This window comes from Vombatus ursinus, unplaced genomic scaffold (genome assembly GCF_900497805.2).
Source record: "Vombatus ursinus unplaced genomic scaffold, bare-nosed wombat genome assembly UNPS02009835.1, whole genome shotgun sequence".
Classification (NCBI taxonomy): domain Eukaryota; kingdom Metazoa; phylum Chordata; class Mammalia; order Diprotodontia; family Vombatidae; genus Vombatus; species Vombatus ursinus.
The window spans coordinates 9,784,297-9,805,572 of record NW_020949613.1 but is presented as its reverse complement, the minus strand read 5'-3'; the positions used below and the strand labels follow the sequence as shown (position 1 = coordinate 9,805,572).

Here is a 21,276-nt window from a genome sequence, read left to right as displayed (position 1 = left end):
TTATGTGTGCTCTGTAGATGTTCCTTATATAACCATAGGGCAAATCTGGGACCTGGAGTTAGGAAGACTGAATTCAAATTTAGTTTCAAACACTTACTAGCTATGTGAGCATTTATGGATAGATTGCTTGTATAATCTCCCCTTACTATCAGTATGGCCGAGTAGAAAATATTATTCTGATATTCTTGACCATCTCTCTGTCTCACTGGTGGCAGCTCTCATGTTTTCTTTTCTTTGCCCCCATTTACTCACAACAGGATTGTGAGATTGGCATCCATGAACTTCTTTTCCACAGTTACTTACCTCTTAATCTGGGAGCTGCTAATTGCTGAAGTCTCAATTGCCTTGGAAACACCCTTTGAACATCAATTACCTGAAAGTCAGTAGAGACCTCATGGTTTCCTCTTGGGAGCAAGAAAGCAACTGAGTGATATGCCACCCAGGGAATGCCTCCTGTCTCCATGTCCATTTTACTTCTTGCTGTCCATGCCCTGTCCTCCCACTCCCCCTTTCCCCCCAGCTTTCCTATTTTTGCTGTTTGAAGCTGTCTGTGTACTGGCATTATCCACTTGTGAAAATACTATAGCAAGGTAAATGTCCTCATGGGTAAGGACCTCACACAGACTTGTGGGGAATGTAGTTTCTAAGGAGATCAAAAGATTATGGCCTGCCCTATATGTGCTTTGAAGACTCTAATGTGTTCTCTGTAGATGTTCCTTATATAATCATAGGTCATATGAGGAATAGTGAGGAATACAATTAATGCCATAAAAATGCTAAAAGATGGAGAAAATAAGGAAGAGCTAAAAGCTATGAACTAAAAAGGTCATGATAAGGGAAAAGAGGTATGAGAGAAGTAGAACAGGTATGGAGCTAGAGATTTTGTTCAGAAAGGAGAATTCCAGTGTTATGGATTATGAGGTCTAACATAAGACCGTCATGGTAGGAAGCTGAAGTAGAAAGTCTAAATGTTAAGTTGAATATTTGACCCATGTAACCAAAATGAAATTTCATTGTATGAGGTTTAAAGAGATGATAAAACAAATCAGTCAAAGGATTTTAATTCACATAGAATAATGCAAATGTTAAGGAATAACTCAAAGAATGAAAGATTTTTCTAATACAAAGAGAATTGTTCTAGGGATTAGCAATCTGGGCTTGTGCATGCTTCTTGGCTCTGCCATTATGAACTATATACACACTGTTGGACAAAATGCATTTCTTTCTACTTCTGGCTGTTTCCTTGTAGAATCATTGGATCAGAAATTTGGAGTTGAACCTTAGAGTCAGTTAGTCAATAAGCATTTATTAAGTACCTACTTTATGCCAAGCATTATGCTTATTTTACAGATAAGGGAATTGAGGCTGAGTGACACGCTTAGAGTCACATAGCTAGTCATTTTCTGAGGCAGGATTTAACCTTCAATCTTCTTGACTCTAACCCCAGAGCTTCATCCACTACACCAATAAGTTATTTCATGCAGCATAGTTTGTCTAGCATTCTAAAATGATGTTGAAAGGACAAAACTCCAAGAGTGTTGTAGCTGAACTGAATTTTGGGACATTATTTAAATAAACTTTTTCAATCCTTCAAGGCATTGTATGTGTTTTACCCTCCCCCCCTCCCAAGTACTCCTTCCACTGAACTGTATTTGATTCCTGCAAGATGTGACTAAATGTAAATGAAAGGTTGAGGTGAACACAATACATGGCACTGAAGAGACCAATGTCCTACATAATAGATAGATTTGCTGCTGTTTCAGCTGACAGAGAGATTGTCAAAAAAGTGCCTAAATATCCTATGACTAATCACCATAAAATAAGAAAATAAAACAGCTTAGGTTAAGGAGAACTGAAATAAATCCCTCCTTACAAATCCAACCTTTGTAATAGGATTTGTGGCAAAGATATACCTCTAGTGCCATATTAATAAAACTCTAACTCCAAGGACTTATAGGGGAATGGTGGGGATAGAGGGATGGGGTTAGGAATATTGTTTCTCTTCAAGCACATATACAAATTGGCTCATTTTACATGACATGTAGAATTAATTTGCTGAATGAATATTTGATAAATGAATGAATTTAAAATTAAAAAAGCAACAGAAAAAATTAACTCTTTCCTCATTGTCAAGCAAGAGTCCTTTTATTTTATCTTATTGAAGTGCCATATTGTTCTAAGCATAAGTCCTCAAAGATAAATGGTTCAATTTTCAAACAAAAGACATTCTTAAAATTATGAAAAACATTATTAATAAAGGCATGAATGGGCCTCTTTCACTTTTACCTTTTTTAATTCTGAAGTTGGAGCTTGGTGATTGATATCCCATTTCTATAAATAGAGATTTTTAAATAGTTTTTGCCATATTTTCCTAAACTTTTCACCTCATTTTTGTTCTTCTAGCAATCTTCTCCCCTTCTCTAAAGAGGCCATGCATGGCCTTTCAGGTATTACTTCACAAGTCAAAGTCCTTTTTTGCCTTTAGAACTGTGTGGAGAGAACCCAGGCTGTCTTCTGTGGTAGAGATGTTAAACATGGGACCCAAGGGCAGTCAAGTGTTTATTAAACCAGATTAAAATGTAATTAGGAAATATTTAACAAATAAATAAAAATCCATTAAAACATAGATAAATTACATTTTAAAAAATGCATTAATATGTGGCCCCACATGAATCCTTATTTGTGGATTAATGGTCCCCATTTCTATTTGATTTAGACACTATTGTTCTAGGTCTCTGCACAAGAGAGGTTAGCATACGAAAGGAGTAGTAGAGGTTTTTAGACTCTGATATACATAAATTACTATTTAATTATTACCTTGCTTTCCCTTGCTTTTTCTCATTCCTCAGTTCTCATTGTTGAAAGGCTATAATTATTAGGGAGTTGTTACTTGAATTGAGGTAAATTCTAGCCAATTTACAATTTCCAAAACACTTTCACATGTATTTTCTCATTATCTTCAATTATTAGTATTCAATCCAAGCCAATCTAACAATGATTTATTAAGCAGCTATCATGCTCAAGTGACACATTGGCATAGTGTATAGATAACTGGCCCTGGAGCCAGGGAGATCTGAATTCAAGACTTGCCTCTGACATATATTGACTGTGGGACCTGAGCAAGTCACTTAGCATCTCAGTGCCCTAGGTGACTTTTTGTAACTTTCTAATAAGTTACAGAGAAGTCACAGACTTGTGTTGGTAGAAGGTGTTTTTTTTTCCTTTTTCAAGAGTTCTCCATGCAAATGAAATCACAGGTCCAGTCCCCATCCTAATTTTATCATTATCATAAACTTGTCAAAAGACTAGGTGTTATTTCAAAGAAGGGAGGGCAAATACAGAGATGTGTTAACAAGGAAATAAGAGGGAGTTCTGCCCCATCCCTATGTACAAGCCACCATGTTAGAAAAGTGCTATGTGGTGGGTGGAGTGCTGGAACTAGGGTTAGGAAGACCTGGGTTTGAATTTTATCTCAAATACTTACTAGTTGTGTAACATTAAGCAAGTCTTAGGGGGCAGCTAGGTGGCGCAGTGGATAGAACCAGAAGTCAGAAGCCCTGAAGTCAGGAGGACCTGAGTTCAAATCCTGTCTCAGACCAGACACTTGACACTTACTAGCTGTATGACTCTGGGCAAGTCACTTAACCCCAATTGCCTAAAAACAAAACAAAGCAAGTAATTTAAACTGTCTGAGCCCCAGTTTTTCCATTTGTCAAACTAGAATAAGGTAGTGTCTGTTTTTGATAGGATTTATTTTGGAGAGTTCTTCTGAGCATGCATATAGTTTGTAAACTTTAAGGTGCTACTTTATTCTAATTACTCTCATTTTCTATTTTTTGAAAGCTTGATATGAGAAGCAGTGTTGGACACTTGATAAAGAGCTAGTCTTGGAATTAGTTCAAATCCTGCCTCTGTGACTTGCTGGATGTGTGACTCTGGGCCACACAAAAGTCACATAACTTCTCCATGCTACAGGCGACTTTTTAAGACTATAAGTTGTAGAGCAGGTCCTGCCTTTTGTGGGCAGAGAAAATTTTCCCATTAGGAATTCTCTATATCAATGAAATCACAGGCCAGATCTAAAACCATAACAACCACATTTTGGATCTAATAAGGACTAGTTGAATAAAATGAAGATGTTTAGTTTAGACAAGACTCAAAGGTAATACGATTGCTCTCTTTGAGTATTTAAAGGACAGTCTTGTAGAACAGGCATTAGACTTTCTCTGTTTGGCCCCAGAAGACAGAACTAGGAGCAATTAATTGAAGAACCAAATCTAGGCTTGATATCAGGAAAACCTTCTGAAAATGAGAACTATCCAGGGGTGGAATGGGCTTCCTTAAGAGGTGGAAGTTTGGGGCAGCTAAGTGGTGCAGTGGATAGAGCATAAGCCTTGGAATCAGGAGGACCTGAGTTCAAATCCAGCCTCAGACACGTAACACTTACTAACTGTGTGACCCTAGGCAAGTCACTTAACCCCAATTGCCTCACCCTTCCCTCCCAAAAAAAGAGGTGGAAGTTCTTCCTCACTGGAAGTTTTAAGTAAAGGATAGGTTGCATGACCGCTTGTCAGGAATGGTGTAGTAGGGATTCTTGTTCTGGTATGGGTTGAAGAAGATGTCTATCATGGCCCTTACCACTCTAATAATATCAGAACATCAGTTTATAACCATTGTTTTTAAAAAAATTGAAAAATTAATTTTTATTATATATTTTTTCCAATTACATGTAATGAAAGTTTTCAACATTCTCTTTTATAAGATTTTGAGTTCCAAACTTTTTTCTCTCTCCCTTCCTTCCCCTCCCCAAGATGGCAAGCAATCTGATATAGGTTATACATGTACAATCATATTAATAATATTTCCACATTAGTCATGTATAACCATTATTAAACTTTTTCACAGTCCAAATAAATTCAAATGCTGATAGTTAATTTGTATATCAGAATCGACATTGGCATTCCAAAGGATCAAAGATGTTGATTTTGAAGAGAATTTACATACCATCTAATTGTCATGATAAGCAATCAAACTTTCAAAGCTATTGTAGCCACACTAATATTTGTGATACGATTTAAATATACCTTTTAATGGTTTAGGGATATGTGATTTTGTCAGCGTAGGAACTCATTTTACCAGATCTTTTTACAGCCTGGCTACAACTTAGTAACTAGAAAGTTGCCGTGACTGAATACTTTATCACATTAAGTCTGACTTGGTGATGACCTGCAGAACCAACTTTGGCTGGTCCTCAGTGGTCACATTGAGGTATGGTTACTTGACTCATATTCAAAGCTTTTCAACTCATTATGGTCAGCCAGAGCTTATATTCTACGTTCAAAGTTCATTAGAATGCAGAATCACCTTTGCAATACAATGAGGCAACAGAGTGGAAGGTTTAAATATTAATATACAGATAACAAATAAGCTTAATTTTCTTAATATCATTTCATCTCCAGAAAAAAAAAGTTAACCACATTGTGCTAAGTGATGGGGATATGAAGAAAGGGAAAGAAAAGTGACATGAATATATAAAATAGCCTGATATTGCACTTATTAATTTTGAGGAAAAGTAATACCTATTTTAGAATCTGACTTTCAATCTCTATTGCATTTCTGCATCTATGTCTCTTTTCCAGGCAATGTGTTGACTCTGTTTATTGATTACAGGACACAGCAAGAGGTGAAGAGGAAGAAGTTGATGGCAGCTGGATATCTAAAATAAGAAGATAAGAAAATAAAGTTAGCAAAAAGTTCATTTCCTTTCCATTAGGAGAAATGGATATATCCTTCTCAGAAGGTATCTTAGACAACTGTGATCTCCCAATAGCATGTGGTCATTTACAGACTCAAGTTAGTCCACCTCTTCAGCAAACAGCTTGCATTCCTCCTGAACAACAGGAACCAGAAGAAGAAAGAAATAAAAATTATTCTCAAGTAGCAAGTCTGGAAAATGGCAAATCTGGAGTTATTAAAGAAATATATGAAAACAATCAACTAAGGCAGATGGAGACTAATCTCAAAGGTGGTAAAGAAGGAGCAGCAATGAGGGAAAATGAACCTGAGGGAGTCAGAGCTGACAATGAGGATGCTTCTCAGAGAATGGAGACAGAGATAGCAACTGAGCATTTGGGAAACCATGATAAAAGTGTAAAGCAAGCATTTTCTTTTTACCTTGGAATGCCCAGATCAAGTCTGCAAGAGCTTGAAACTCTACTTCCAGAGTGTTCCTTAGGCATTAATCTAAATAGAAATGGAAGCAAGCCCAAGAACATACTATCTTCCTGGGTATTCCTGCCCAAACCTTGCAAGCAAACAATGACAAAGCCAAAACAATGGCAGACATTCAAGACGTTTTGCCTTCATCATAGAGAAGACCCAAAGCTAAGCCATGTACATAAAGATATAACAGGAATGCCAAACAAGCCAATCCTAAGACCCATTTCTGTGGAATATGAGGAACAGCAAACAGGTGGCCCAGAAGAGCAGCCCACTGGAATAAAAACAACACCCACCCGGACAACTGGGAGTAAACCAGATCTTGAATTTGACTCCACCACCAGTCATATTGGTAAGAATACAAGATTTTCAATTTTGGTATGCCTTTCATGTCCTTGTTAAAGTTATGTCTCCTTAATTTGGAGGTGGTATGGTGTGGTGCAGAGTACTTCTAGGAGTCAGGAAACCTCAGTTTTCTGACCTGCAAAGTGAGGTGGTTGGCCTAGTTGATCTCTAAGGTCTTTTCCATGTCTAATATTCTGTGATTCTAAGTGACAGTGGTATAAATATGTTTGATAACAGGGTCGGTTACACAGTTATATTCACCAAAGTGTACTTGTTCCCTTTTCGTGGCAGCAGGTGATTATGAAGACCTACCACCTGTCCCCCAAATAGCCATTTACAAGTGGTCACATCTTGTTCAATATAACTGAAATATTTCTTCATTTTAACTGAACAAAGACAACATGTCTCTGAGGTCTTCCAGTTGCTGTAAAGCTTTGTGATTTTTTTTATATTTCCTTTTCTTCCCCTTAAACATTTCCAGCAGTAAAACTACTCCCATGAAGGCACATTGATTTAATTTATTAGTCCTGTGAGGTGGTTGGAATGCAAGAACGTTGAATATGAACAGCATTGTAAAGAAAACAAATGAACCACAAAGCTTGTAATTACCTTCATGCTATTCATCTTGTCCATTTGGGAAGTGTTGACCAAAGGGCTTAATTGTTACTAACAGGTATGATTTATTTGAAACAAAAGAATTTAAACAAGGATGCAGCCCCATCAGTTGATGCTATAAAAACAAAAATAGATTGGCTAGATTCTTATATTTGATGAAAAAGCTTCAGATCAGAGCACTACCTTGTTTGTTGAGATATATTCCAGACCATCTAATGATGATTCTTACTTGTTAGTTAGACAAGGCCAGTGCAAACAGGACAAGATGTACTCTATCTATGGCAGCTCATAATACAAACATAGTTGTGATCTCCCATGTGTAAGATCTTATACAATATTCATCAGTTAGAAATAGTTTAGGAGAAATTTAACTCCAAAGATCTGTGATTTCATTCATGTGAATACTCTTTCCCCTGTTGTAGATTGGATAACATCATAAGATCATAGATTTCAAGCTGGAAGAGACCTTAAAGTCCAAGTCCTACCCATTCATTTTATAGATGAGGAAATTGAGGCATAGAGAGATTAAGTGATTTGTTTAGGGTCCCATACCTAGTATGAGTCTGAGTCAGGGTTTGGACCCAAATCCTTATGACTTTAGGTCCATTACTCTACTTACGACACCATACTGACTCTCATTGTAATCCCTGTATGCTGTACTTGGTCTCCACTATTCATTAGTTGAAGTCCTTCCTCTCCTCTCCATCCATGAACAATTCACCAGTCAGTCAGTCAACAAGCATTTTACAGTCAGTAGACAGACTTATGGTGATTACCCATTATAATATATTGATTCTAGGCTCTAAGTAATAAAGTTGTTCTGTTTCTACCTCTGTATGTATATATGCCAAAAATTGTGTAGCTGAGAAAACATTGGATAGACATAGTCTAACAGTCTAATTCTATAGTATACAGTTTATACTCTATAGCTAATAGTAAATTCTGTCCTTGAAGTCCTGACAGCTTGGTGAAACCATCATACTTATCTTATTTGTGAATTCAGAATTTCCTTCACATCATGGTGAAATATTGAACTTGTACTTTATTAGAATAAGATACTAAGTAATACCTTCAGAAAAACCCTGACAAAATATAGCTTACCATTTAAGATATTTTGGAATCTGATTATCTGAAAATGAAATTTAGCAATTAAAACTATTTTGTATATATCAGAAAAAAATGATAATAAACTGTCCCATTTTTTTCAGTAGATTTCCCCAACTATCATCCTCTCCCTCTTTCTCTCTCTCCTTCCCTCCCTTGCCTCCTTTCATTTTCAGTCTCTCCCGAATAGTTTTGCAGAAGTTGCAGATGACACATGAAAGCTAGGATCATTCCTAGCTTCCTACAAATATGGCCAAGTCTCCCTGATCCTTACAAAACTTAGATCTCTCCCTCCCTGCTTGCTGTGGTTCCTCCTTTCTCAGCCTCACTCTTTGAGGCCATTAACATTTAGTGTCTCTTCTTTCTCTTCTGTCACTCTTAACAGTCATCAATATGACCTCCAACCTTATCACTCAACAGAAACTACTCTCTCCAAAGTTCTCAGTGCTCTCTTAATTGCCAAATCTATTTACCTCTTCTTAGTACTTAACCTTCTTGACCTCTCTGTAGCATTTGAAGTTGTTAGCCATGCTCTCCTAGATACTATCACCCCTCTAGGTTTTCATGACACTGCTCTCTCCTAGTTTTCCTTCTGCCTGCCTGATCCTTCTTTTCACTGGTTTATCAACCATCTGAAGCCTAATAACTTTGAGTGTACCTGAAGGCACTGTCCTGGGTTTTCTTCTCTTTACTTTTCATGTACACTCTGTCACTTGGTGATCTCACTTGCTCCTATGAGTTTAATTATCTTCTCTATTGAAGATGACTCCCAAATTTATAGTTGCTCTCCTTAGCTCCAGTCCTATATCATGAACTAAGTTTTAGACATTTCAAACTGAATGTTCTATAGGCATCTCTAATTCAACATACTCAAAACATAACTCATTTTTTTAACCCACCTCCTATTCCTACCCTTCTCTTGAACTTCTCTATTTATGCTGAGGGCAGTACCATTCTTCCAACACCCTGATTTATCTACTTATCTACTATCTACTAATAGCATAAATCTAAACTTGTAATTTCTATCTCCTCAACATCCCTCAGATAATTTACCTTCTTTAAACTCCCATAGCTACTACCTTAGTTTAGGTCCTTATCACCTCTTGCATACTTATTCTATCTTCTTCAAGTGTCCCTTGCTGATTCATCCTTTACATAGCTAACAAAATGATTTTTCTGAAGCATAGGTCTGACAACATTACCCTCTCCACTCAATAAATTATATTCACTCTCTATTACCTTGAGAATCAAGTACAGACTCCTTTGTTTGTCATTTATTACCCTTAAAAATTTGACCCCTCACTACTTTTCCAATACAGTTATCCCTTCCACATTACTGGAGTTAGGGATGTGGTACCTCCATCATCTGGTAAATTCACATAAATTTTTTTGGCCCTCCCTTCTGAATTATTAGTCTGAATTATTGTAGTATTAAAAGATAAAATATGTTGATATTATACAATACACTACATATATTTTATGCATTTCTGAGTTTCTAAACTTTTTCTGTGTTGTCTGCTGGCTTCCATGTGTCATCTGCAACTTCTGCAAAACTACCAAAAAATTCCCATTTGATTTTTTTATGCCGATCTGTGATATATTGAAAATGTGATGAGGAAAGTCAAGAAGTCATGATGTGGAAGAGACAACTATAGTTACACATTATTAACCTCCCTGTTCTCTATAGTCTAGCCATACTGGCCAACTATCTCTTCTTCACACATGATGCTTTCTTTTTGTCCCTAATTTTCTTCAAAGCACAACTCAGCTGCATCCTCCTAAATAAGGCTTTTCTTGATTTGTACAACGCCCTCTTCCTCCCTCCAGTTATTGGGATTCTCTTCCTTTTGAAATTATTTTCCATGTACTTTATTTACTTGTACATGTTTTATCTTTCCAGGAGAATATAGCTCTTTGAGAACAAATACTATTTTATTTTTGTCTGTATATCACTAGAACCTTGCATGGTTTCTTAAATAGTGTTTAATCAGTGTTTACTACATTGAATGAATAATGGGCATAAATAGCTTGCCTATTACAGCACATTAAACATGATGAATTGTATGTACAAAGCAATATAAAATACACTATCAACTAGGTAGTACAGTAGCTAGAGTGCTGGTCCAGGAGTCAGAAAAACCACAGTTCAAATCTTCCCTCTGATACTTACTAGATGTATGATCCTGGGCAGCTAAGTGGGGTTCAGTGGATAGAGCACTGGCCCTGGAGTCAGGAGGACCTGAGTTAAAATCTAGCCTCAGACATTAATTAGCTATGTGCCCCTGGGCAATTCACTTACCCTTGTTTGCCTCAGTTCCTCATCTGTAAAAAGAGCTAGAGAAGGAAATGGCAAACCACTTCAGAATCTTTGTCAAGTAAATCCCCAATGGAGTCATGGAGAATAGGACATGACTGAAACAATTCAACAACAATGAATGATCCTGGACAAGTTGCTTAATTTCTGTATGCCTTAGTTTCCTCAACTGAAAAATAGGGATAATAATAGCACTTGTCTCTCAGGTTTATTGTGAGGATCAAAGGAGATAATATTTGTAAATTGCTCTGTATAACATACATAGTAGGTGCTTAATAAATACTTTTCCATTCCATTCCCTGCATTAAAGAAAATGTATGACCTGAAAAGGACATAGGTAGTTCGTGTAGTAAGAACAAAGACAATTCTAATGTTACGTTTGTACTCATGTAATGTCAAGAGATCTGGAGGGAGAGACTCAGAAGGTTGGGTAGATCACCTATGGTGGATTTATTAAAGGGTATGGACAAGAGTCACATAGGTTGAGAAGGCATGGACAGGTTACAGTTTGTACTATCTGAAGAGACTACCAATATTAATGGGATCACAGATATATCAAAATAAAGATATTGGAGCATTTATGAAACATATGCTTATATTTTTAAGGAGTTCTTGACTAGTAAATATTGGCTCTATCGTTGTTAGCTACATGATCATGGGCAATATATTTAACATATTTGGGCCTTGTTTTTCCCATCTGCAAAATCAGGTGTTGGACAAGAGTAGCCCTATAGATCTAGAGGAGACCAACCAAGATAGAGAATCATCTACAGATTATGCCACATGAGGATCATTTGAAGGAAACAGGGATGTTTGGCCTGGAAAAGAGAAGACTTAAGAGGAATATGGTAGTTATCTTTAAGTATTCCACTAAGTTGTGGAAAAGGGATTGGATCTTCTTTTTGGCCCTAATGGGTAGAACTAGGAAAAATAGATGCAAGCTCCCAGGAGACAAATTTCAGCCTAATGTAAGGAAAAATTTGCTACTGATTAGGGATGGCAAAGAATGGAATGGATTGTCTTTGGAGGTTTCTTGTTTCTTTTTTAAACTTAATTTTTTTCTTTTTAATTTATGAAATAAAACAAGCATTTCAATAACAGAATAAAAATGATTGCACATGAAACTGCAAATCTATTATGTACAATATATAATAAAGTTTTTATATAAATTTCTTTTTTCTCTTTTTTCTTCATCCTTTCCCCTTTTCCCCCACCCTAGAGATAGCTACCGTTAGAAACAAATATGTATATATGTAAAATCATTCTATATATTGGAGGTTTCTTTAGTAGAGGCTTTCAATCAAAGGCTAGCTGACTGTTATGTATATTGTAGAAGAATTTTTTTTGTTCAGCTATAGTTTAAACTAGATGGCTCAGATTGTTTGATTCTGATTTTGAAATCATTTTGGTTTTACAATTCTGATTTATAGCATATTTATTAATAATTATTCTCAAGGTACTGCTTTATTTACATTTATTATTTTAAAATGAATTATTCTCTATTTTTTATTTGATAGTATTTCCTTCTTGAAATCATGTTCATTAGCCTACTTAAAAAATCATAAAAAGATGTATTCATACCTTTTGTCTTCATACAAAGTTGTTTCTGAAATTAGTCTCTTATTCCCCCACCCAATGAGTTTCTCCACAAAACACAGAAGAGAAAAAAAAAATTAAGCCAAACTAGCCAACACAATGACTACATTTGACAAGTTAAATAACATTTTGTACTCATAGTTCCACACTTTTAAATTTAAAGTGGAAGTGCATTTCTTCATCTCTTTCCCAGAGTCAAGATTGATCCATATAACCACACAGAATTCAGTTTTGTTTTATTGTAGTCAGCTAGGTAGCCAGTGGATAGAGTGTTGGACCTGAAGTCAGGAAAAGCAATTTTGTTTGCCTCAGTTTCCTCATCTGCAAAATGAACTGGAGAAGGAAATGGCAAACTACTCCAGCATCTTTGCAAGAAAACCCCAAATGGGGTCATGAAGAGTAGGACACAACTGAACAAGAAGAATAACCAAGTCATCATGTATATCATTTTCCTAGTTCTGTTTCACTCTTCATTAATTTTTGCAAGTCATAAGATTATAGATTAAGAACTGGAAGGGAACATAAGAGTCATCTAGTTCAACTTCCTCATTTTATAGATGAGGAAACTGAGACAAAGAGAGGTTAAAAAACTTGCCCAAGGTCATTCAGGTAGTAAATAGAAGATCTTGGTCTTATCCTGTTTTTCTAAATTCCTCATGCTTGTTGTTTTTTATAATAACAAAATCCCATTACATTAATTTGGTGGGCTAATTAGATGGCCACCTATTTTATTTACAATTTTTTGCTACCACGAAAAGTACTTCAATGAATATTTTTCTTTTGACCTCTTTGGGAATAGAGATGTAGCAGCAGGATTTCTGGGTCAAAGAACATTGACATTGTGATAAGTTTTTGTCTTTCTCTCACTCTACCTCTCTGGTTCTATCTCTCTGGACTTTGTAAATCAATTGCTAAACTCGTTTTCTTTTCTTTTCTTTCTTTTTTTTTTTGTTCTATTTTTTTTAAGTGATTGCCTTAACTGGCTTTCTTTCTTCAAAGGGCAATTTTTTCCCCCAAAGATGATAAGGCTTGACTTTTCAGGGTATGCTATTTTGGGGAAATGTCTTGAGGTCCTTTACTTCTTGTAGTATTCTGTTGAGTTCTATATTCTAACTTGACCTATTTGAATTGAAATTCTTTCACAGCCCAACATCTTGAAAACTTTATTATTTTGGAATTTTAATTTTGAAAGTTAACCATCCTATACCTTGGAGTTTCAACCATGAGGCTTTTCTTTGGTAGCAATTTGTGGATTCAATTAATCAATACCTTGTCATCTGTATTAAAAAACCCGAGGTTGTTTTCTTGTATTGCTTCCTATAGTATGATATTCAAATTTTAAAATTGATCATGTTTTTATCTTTTAGTTTTGTGCATTCTGTCTTCTTGGTCAATTGCCTTGGCTGATAAAGAATTTTTAAAAATTGTTGTCCTTTGCTTCTCTTGTGCCATTTTTTCTTCCGTTTCAATATTTAAAATTTTTAGAGTGTTTGGTACTTAGAAGACCTTTGCAATTATGTATTATAAGTTGTTATTTTGTTGATTGTATTCATTAATTCAGCTTTGAGATGTCTGATTCCTGATGTAATATCCATCTTACTATATTTTAAAAGTATTATTTCCTTTTTTGAACTGTTCTGGAGTTTTATGTTATTGTTTTTTTACCTCCATAGAATCCCTCTTTTCGGTGGAGGGTTTTTGGTTCATTTTCCATCACAGTATTATACTTTTTCAATTCTGTTTTGAATTTTTACTCATTTTATACTTTAAGAAAATCTTACTGTTAACTTGCTTGAATATTAAGCTTATATTTGACCTTTTTTTCTTCTTGGAATTTTGATTTTCAGTCTTTTTCTTATACTCTTAACAGCTTGTTTCTAGTTTTCCTCCCCATTTTTGATCCCTCCTCCTCCCACTGGGCTTGCATGCACTTTTTCTCTTTACAGATCCCCAAGGCTGAGTGTGCTTAGTCTTATAGTCTTGGAGGATGTGGGGGTTCAGTTGGTTCCCTGCCCAGATTAAATTCCATGGGTAAGGAATGAATAAAGGTAGGTTTGTAGGCCCCTTTTCCTTGATCATGGAGCTCCTTCCTCTCTAGTCAGCTTTGGATGACCATGTCTTTGGTCTCCACTCCCCCAGTTATACTCCCTTTCCTTCATTGGTCTGTATAGAATCAATGTTTTCTGCTTCTTATGGGATAGGAAGATGTTCAGATTGAGTCATTGCTATGAAGGAACTGGACAAGGATGCCCAGGGCAAGAAATTAGAGAAATAAGACTGTGAGGTTGTTTGCACTGGCTACGCCTGGTGCACAGGTTAGATTGGGGTTGTAGAAAGTGAGTCAGACCTTTCAGTAATTCATTTCTCTGATATTTGGTCAAAAGGCTTTTGCATGGGATAGTATTTCTGTTTTATCTTAAGGATTCAGCCTTACCTGCTATAAATTTGGCATTCATTTCTTTCTTTTGAGTATTTTTGGTGGTGGCCAGTATTATCCAGTAAATAAATATTCCTTCTTCTTGAAATCATTTTCCTGTTTAAAGTACTTTTGATATCATATATGTAGAAGGTAGAAAAAAGGCTTTGCAGGGTGTGATCTCACTAAAGGAAAATGAACAAACCCAACTCTATTCTTAAGCAAACTTTTAGTATGCTCTTCTCAGGTCTTGAAGGAAGCTCAAAATCTTTTAAAAGATATTCATCATAATAGAGACACGCAAGGTGTCAAGGTTGTGTATTTATGTAAATTTATTCTCATTTACATAAACAAGGGCATTTGTGTAAGCACCTACATATGGTAATGGTATACACTTATGCAAATAGTGTTAACTCCCAACTAGGCAAAAGTGATAAAAAGCCTCTTAGACTGTTCTGAGACAGCACAGTTGGGAAGATGTATGGGGCTGTGGGGGCAAGAAAGAAGGCCTCTGATTATAGGAAATGAAATAATGAATCTACACTCAATAGCTATCTTCTGGATGTCTGAGAATATAACAGTCCTAATGACTACATTTATGTTACTCTCAGGTCCCTCATTCTTCACAGTAAAGTTATTCATAGGCAAAATCTTTTATCACTCAATAACTTGAACTCAATTTTTTTAATAGGTGATACCGAGGAGAATGATACCAACAACCCTAGATTTCACATCCCACTTCCCTTGTTCTCCAGAGTGGAACACATTAAACAAGAGATGGCCAGAGATAATATACATTTTGTCCGATTTGAAGCAACAGACTTACATGGAGTATCCAGGTCCAAGAGCATTCCAGCTCGTTTTTTTCCAGTAAGTTTAATATTAAAGTTATAATTTTATGTAACTATGACCATTAGTAGGTAAATTATATCTATTTCTTGCAATCTCTAAAGCAATTCAAACTTGAATTCAAGCATTCACTCAGTTTCTCTCCTAAGCCTTTTCCCAAGCTCACAAATGTTTCCCCAGGATCTAAATATATCCCCTCAATTTAGAATGCCTCTTCTTTAGCCTGGCAGAAGTACAACATAAATTAGGATGGGAATTTTAGTTCTTTTGCCTTGAATAATTTATCTCTACAGAATTATCTTTCCTAGCTCACCACAATCATGAAGATTATATTTTATTTGGCATGAGTAAATTACAAGAGGAGACCCAAGAGCAATTATCAAAAGAAACAAGATGATGAGACAAATTTTTGAAAAATAAGACTATCCCCTTTTAGCTATTAATTATGATTAGAAAATGTATTAGTCTCTGGATAGTATTAAATATTTGGAGACGTTATATTCTAAGAAACAAATATTTGTACATTCCCTGTATCCCCCACCCCAAAATGGTGTTGAGATTAAGTTGGAATATGGTTTCTGCCATATCCTTTTGATTTACTGAAGGAGTAACAGCGTTAATCAGACAACAAAGCAAACCCTCTTCCTCCTTCCCACCCCTCAATTATATCATACAGCAATTTCTGAGCAAGAATAGGAGTTAAATATTCTGAGTTCAAATTAGTCTTTTTTTCTTATCTTGTAGGATATCACTATAATGTATAATTGTTATTTGTATAAAGGGTCTGATATAGGGTTAATGGAAAACAGATTATAACAAATTTATTGTTAATTGTTGATAAAGAATCTTCCATAAAGCCTAGTGCAGTAGAAAGTGCACTGCACCTATCGTCAGATCTGAATTCAAATCCAGCTCTGCCACTTAATACCTGTGTGATCCTTGAAGCAAGTCATTTACTCTCTTTGGTTCTTACTTTTTTCATTTGTAAAATAAAGGGTTTGCACTAGATGATTTCTAAGGTACTTTGCAGCTCTAAATCTATACTTCTATGATCCCACGATCCTTACCCCAGTATCTTATTGCTGTGTGTTCTCAGGGATGTGCTTGTAAATGTTGATTAACTCTACCTCTCTGAAAATAATGTTCACACAATACACTGTTAAGTTTAATCTCATTATTTAATCCACATTTTCTCCACTACATTCTTAAATTTAGATAGTCAACAACATAATAAATCAACCCCTTATTTGTTGTATTTGCTGTCTTCTGAGGTGAAAATTTAACAACCATCTACAGTCCAAGCTGGCTCCATCAAACCCTTGTTTATTGCTGAAGTGGAAGATAAGCTCTGACAGGTTCTACTTAATGAGAAATGTCTTGTGACTTTTGCACAATCTGTTGTCTGAGAAGTAGCCTCACTGAATTTGGAGAGGTATATTGCTAGAAGGCTAGCCATGGGATGATTTTTCTGGGGGGACCACAACATTGCATGAATAATACTAAGAAATGGTGGCACAGTGGGTATAGAGTCAAGTCTGGAGTCAGGAAGACTTATCTTCCTGAGTTCAAATCTGGCCTCAGACCCTTACTAGCTATGTGATCCTAGGCAAGTCACTTAATGGTGTTTGCCTCGGTTTCCTCATCTGTAAAATGAGCTAGAAGAGGAAATGGCAAGCCACTCCAGTATCTTTGTCAAGAAGACCCCAGATGGGGGTCATATAGAGTCAGACATAACTCAAATGACTGAATAACCACAACAACAAAACTAAGATTTGAAGGGGTTATATATGATCTGCTTTGATAAAGTGAGTACCTACACACAATGATACCTTTCATTTTAATAGAGAACTCCTGTTGTTTTAAAAGAAAATAAGCTTATATAGGTTAAAAATGTAGTCTGAACAAGGCTGGTGGCAATAAGACTACTTATAAGGAGATGGGTATAAGATATATTACGCCTATGAAATTACAGGTCCAAATCCTATCCCTACTTTACAATTAGCCTATACTTGTCAATAAGTGCCAAATCAAAGGTGGGCGAAGAGGTGCTAACAAAGCAAAAAGAGTATTTCATATATGACAGTCCATAGATGGAAATCTATGCAGATAGACTTGCAAATAGGTGATCAGCTCTAATCAAATTTAGTGAAACATTAAGGATAATTCAAATCCAATGGATATATCAATATTATCTCAGTCTGGTTGTAATTTTGAGGTAAAATAAACAAAATCATACATTCCATTAAAAGGCACTTTTGAAACTTTCATGCTTTGAGCCCTGCCTTTGAGCCCTTAAGAAAGACAAGGGAAATAGTTCCTAAATAGAAATGTTATTGATTTTTTTTAAATCTTATTTATGTGAAGTTGGTGGAAAAAATATTCCCAATGGTTTTGAAAAGATGAAAATCATAGGTTCCATAGATACAGAGCTGAAAGGGGCCTCAAGGCCATCTAATCCAACTTTATCATTTTAGAGATGAGCAAACTGATGCTCAGTGAGATGAAATAACTTGTACAGGGTCACAGGTAGTAAGTGGTAGATCCAGGACTAGAACCCAATTTTCTTGATTCTAGAACTGTTTTTATAACTTTCAGATGAACCAGGATGGGTTCTAAGGCTTGAGTGTTATAAAGACCCATTTTAACTTTGTGTGTGTGTGTGTGTGTGTGTGTGTGTGTGTGCGTGTGTGTAAACCATGGTAATAGATTTTTTAAAATCTAGAACGTAATAATGTACAAATCTGTTATCTTTTATATTATATTAGCAAACTTTTTCCATAACTCTTTCTTCTTCAGCTTGCAAGTTTCTAATCCCAACTACTCCATAACATTCCCTCTTATTTAGGAAAAAGCAATCCATGGTATTTCCATACCCAGAGGTTATCTTGAGCTGACTCTGAATCCTAAAGACAGTGGAGTGGATCATCTAAATGTAGCCAGTTTTAATAGTGACATCATCCTGATTCCAGAGTTATCAACCTTTAAACCACTGCCATGGGTTGAAAGAACAGCCAGAGTGATATGCGATCCCTTTACCATAATGGGCAACCCTCTATTGACCTCTCCCAGACACATTGCCAAACAACAGCTGAATCATCTGCAGGACAATGGTTTTTCTCTGCATTCTGCCTTCACCTATGAATTCTGCATTTATGGTGTTGCTGAAGTCATAGATTCAAAGACAATATCCTTTCCCATGGGAATGTTACTAAGCAGTCATGACCAGCTCTTCATTCAGGAGCTTGTTGATGGAATGTATCACATGGGCGTCAATATCGAGAGCTTCTCTTCTTCCATTGGGCCTGGTCAGATGGAAATGACTTTTTGGCCAGAATTTGGCATTACTTCAGCAGATAATGCCTTCACCTTCAGGACAGGTAGCAAAGAAGTGGCAAAGAAGCATAATTATCTAGCCAGCTTTTTCACTGAGACAGGATTTTACAATTCAGGAACTCTGACTCATAGTCTGTGGGACACCAGTGGGAGGAAAAACTTGTTTTCCACTGGTTCCAGGGTACATCAACTTACAGACATTGGGAAAAAGTGGTTATCAGGGCTCTTAAAGCACTCTGCTGCTCTCAGCTGTCTAATGGCACCTGCTGTCAGCTGCAGAAAGCGCTATTCTGTGGATTATAAAGAACCAAAGGAATGTGTGGCCCCAACATGGGGGTATAATGATAATAGCTGTTCCTATAATATCAAGTGTCATGATGAGAAAGGTACTCAAATAGAAAACAAACTGGGTTCAGCCACAGCAAACCCTTATCTTGTACTTGCTGCTACCATTGCTGCTGGTTTGGATGGAATACAAAGTGGGAATAGTTTCTTGGATGGTCCTGATGACAGTGAAAACTTTGTTCAATTACAACCTTCAGAAATCCCTCTAAAACTGGAAGATGCGCTAGTGGCACTTGAAGAAGATAAATGTCTGCGGGAGGCTCTGGGAGACACCTTTATCCATTATTTTGTTGCCATGAAGCAATATGAGTTGGAAAATGAAGAAACTGAGTCAGAAAGAAATAAATTCCTAGAGTATTTTATTTAGAAGACACTTAACTTCTCCCTTCTTTCAAATACATTATGACTGCTTAAATACCTGAAGATTCAATAATTCAATTCAGCAAATGATTATTAAAAATAACTAATATTTATAAGGTCCTCTGCTAGGTCTGAGATAATCAGAGACACAAACAAAAAATGTTTTCAAGTGTAATGTCTTCAAAGAATACAGGTCCTAATGGGAGGAGGGTGGTGTTTTGAAGGTACAATATGTGGACAAATAAATAAAAACTGTTATATAAAGTCATTACAAGAGGGAGAGAACACTAACATTTGCTGTAGGGATGAGGGATGGAGACCAGAAAAAGGCCTTGTGGGACTCTAGTTAAGTTACTAAAGCTCCCTGGGCGAAAGTTTTCTCATCTGTAAAATGAGGGAGGTGGGGCTGGATCACATGGCCTCAGAAGTCTCTTTTACCTCTAAATGTATGATCATAGCATCCTATAATCTCTCACAAATCAATGGCCAAAAATAGATGACCAATGGAAAAAAAAAAGTCCAAATACTTTCCATTTTCCTCCATTATGGTTGCTGTAGGTGTGTTGTAGAAGGGATTAGCACACCAGAGAGAACCGGGACAAGATGACCTTTGATATCCGTCTCAGCTCTAGGAGTCTATAATTTTCTGATCAGTAACTTCTTAAATATGACATCATTTGATTTTATACAGACTGAAATGACTGGTGTGTTTGGTTAGAAAAAAAGGCAAAAAACCCTTTAGTAACAAACATACTGAAAATACAAGATAAAGTTAAAGGAAAGAGGATTAAATTCTAGGAGATAAGTTTGCATACTTTCCTTGTGTTGTCAGAAAGGCAAAAACATTTATTGATTGTTCCTTAGGTATTGAATTAACACTTAACTTAGAGGCATAGCTTAATCTTTTAAAGGTCTAAATACAGTACACACATACAAGAGAAGACAAGAACATTCAATAAACAATGCATAGGGAAGTAAACATTAATTCATAAATGTATCATATGTATGTGTGTATGTATATACATACATATACACACATATACATATATACATGCACACATATATGTATACATATATATTCTCAATTGCTTGACATAGAGGAAGAGAGAGAATGGGAATAAGAAAGTCCAGGTAAATCTAGAAGAGCCTCATGTTTTGGACCACCATTTTTTAAACCAAATAACAGCTATATCAGAATATCCTAAAATTTCAAAATTCAAAAATACAATAAATCAAGAGAGAAAAAAGGTATCTTGAGTTTATAACTTATTCTTTGAAACTGAATCCATTTTAAATTCATAGAAGTACTGAACTTTAAAAGTGGAAGGTAACTTAGAAATTATGCACTGGAACGTAAGCTTCTTTGAGGGAATGGTTATATCAATTAATGAATGAAAAGCATTTGTTAAATTCTTACTATGTGCCAAATACTAGGCTAAGCACAGATGATACAAAAAGAGAAAGTGATACAGCCCTCTTTCTCATGGAGCTGACACTCTAATTGAGGGAAATAACACCAAAGAAAGTACAGTTGTAGGCTAGATGGAAAGGCCTGTGAGTCCTAATGATATATCAGTGGGGCCAATGACAAGGCCCTAAGGGGTAATTAGGCTAGTCACTAGGTCAGATGACAGTGCCTGGGTTGAGGATATACAGGCATGGAAGATGATAGTGCTTGATGATTCTCTGTCTCATGGAAAGGCACAGAGTTTGTGACTCCATTTGAGCATCCTTCGTCAGGGCAAGTGGCAAGATGGGAAGGTAAGGGTACGTACCTACT

At 36.1% G+C, this 21,276-nt stretch overlaps 1 protein-coding gene across 1 annotated transcript; it reads left to right on the top strand.

The window, feature by feature from the left end:
• Positions 1–2,435: 2,435 nt before the first annotated feature.
• LGSN (lengsin, lens protein with glutamine synthetase domain) lies at positions 2,436–19,503 on the top strand. Its single transcript, XM_027852897.1, is given in 4 exon segments — positions 2,436–2,447; positions 5,671–6,571; positions 15,301–15,479; positions 18,304–19,503. Coding segments are annotated over 4 exon segments (2,292 nt in total).
• The last annotated feature ends 1,773 nt before the right edge of the window (positions 19,504–21,276 follow it).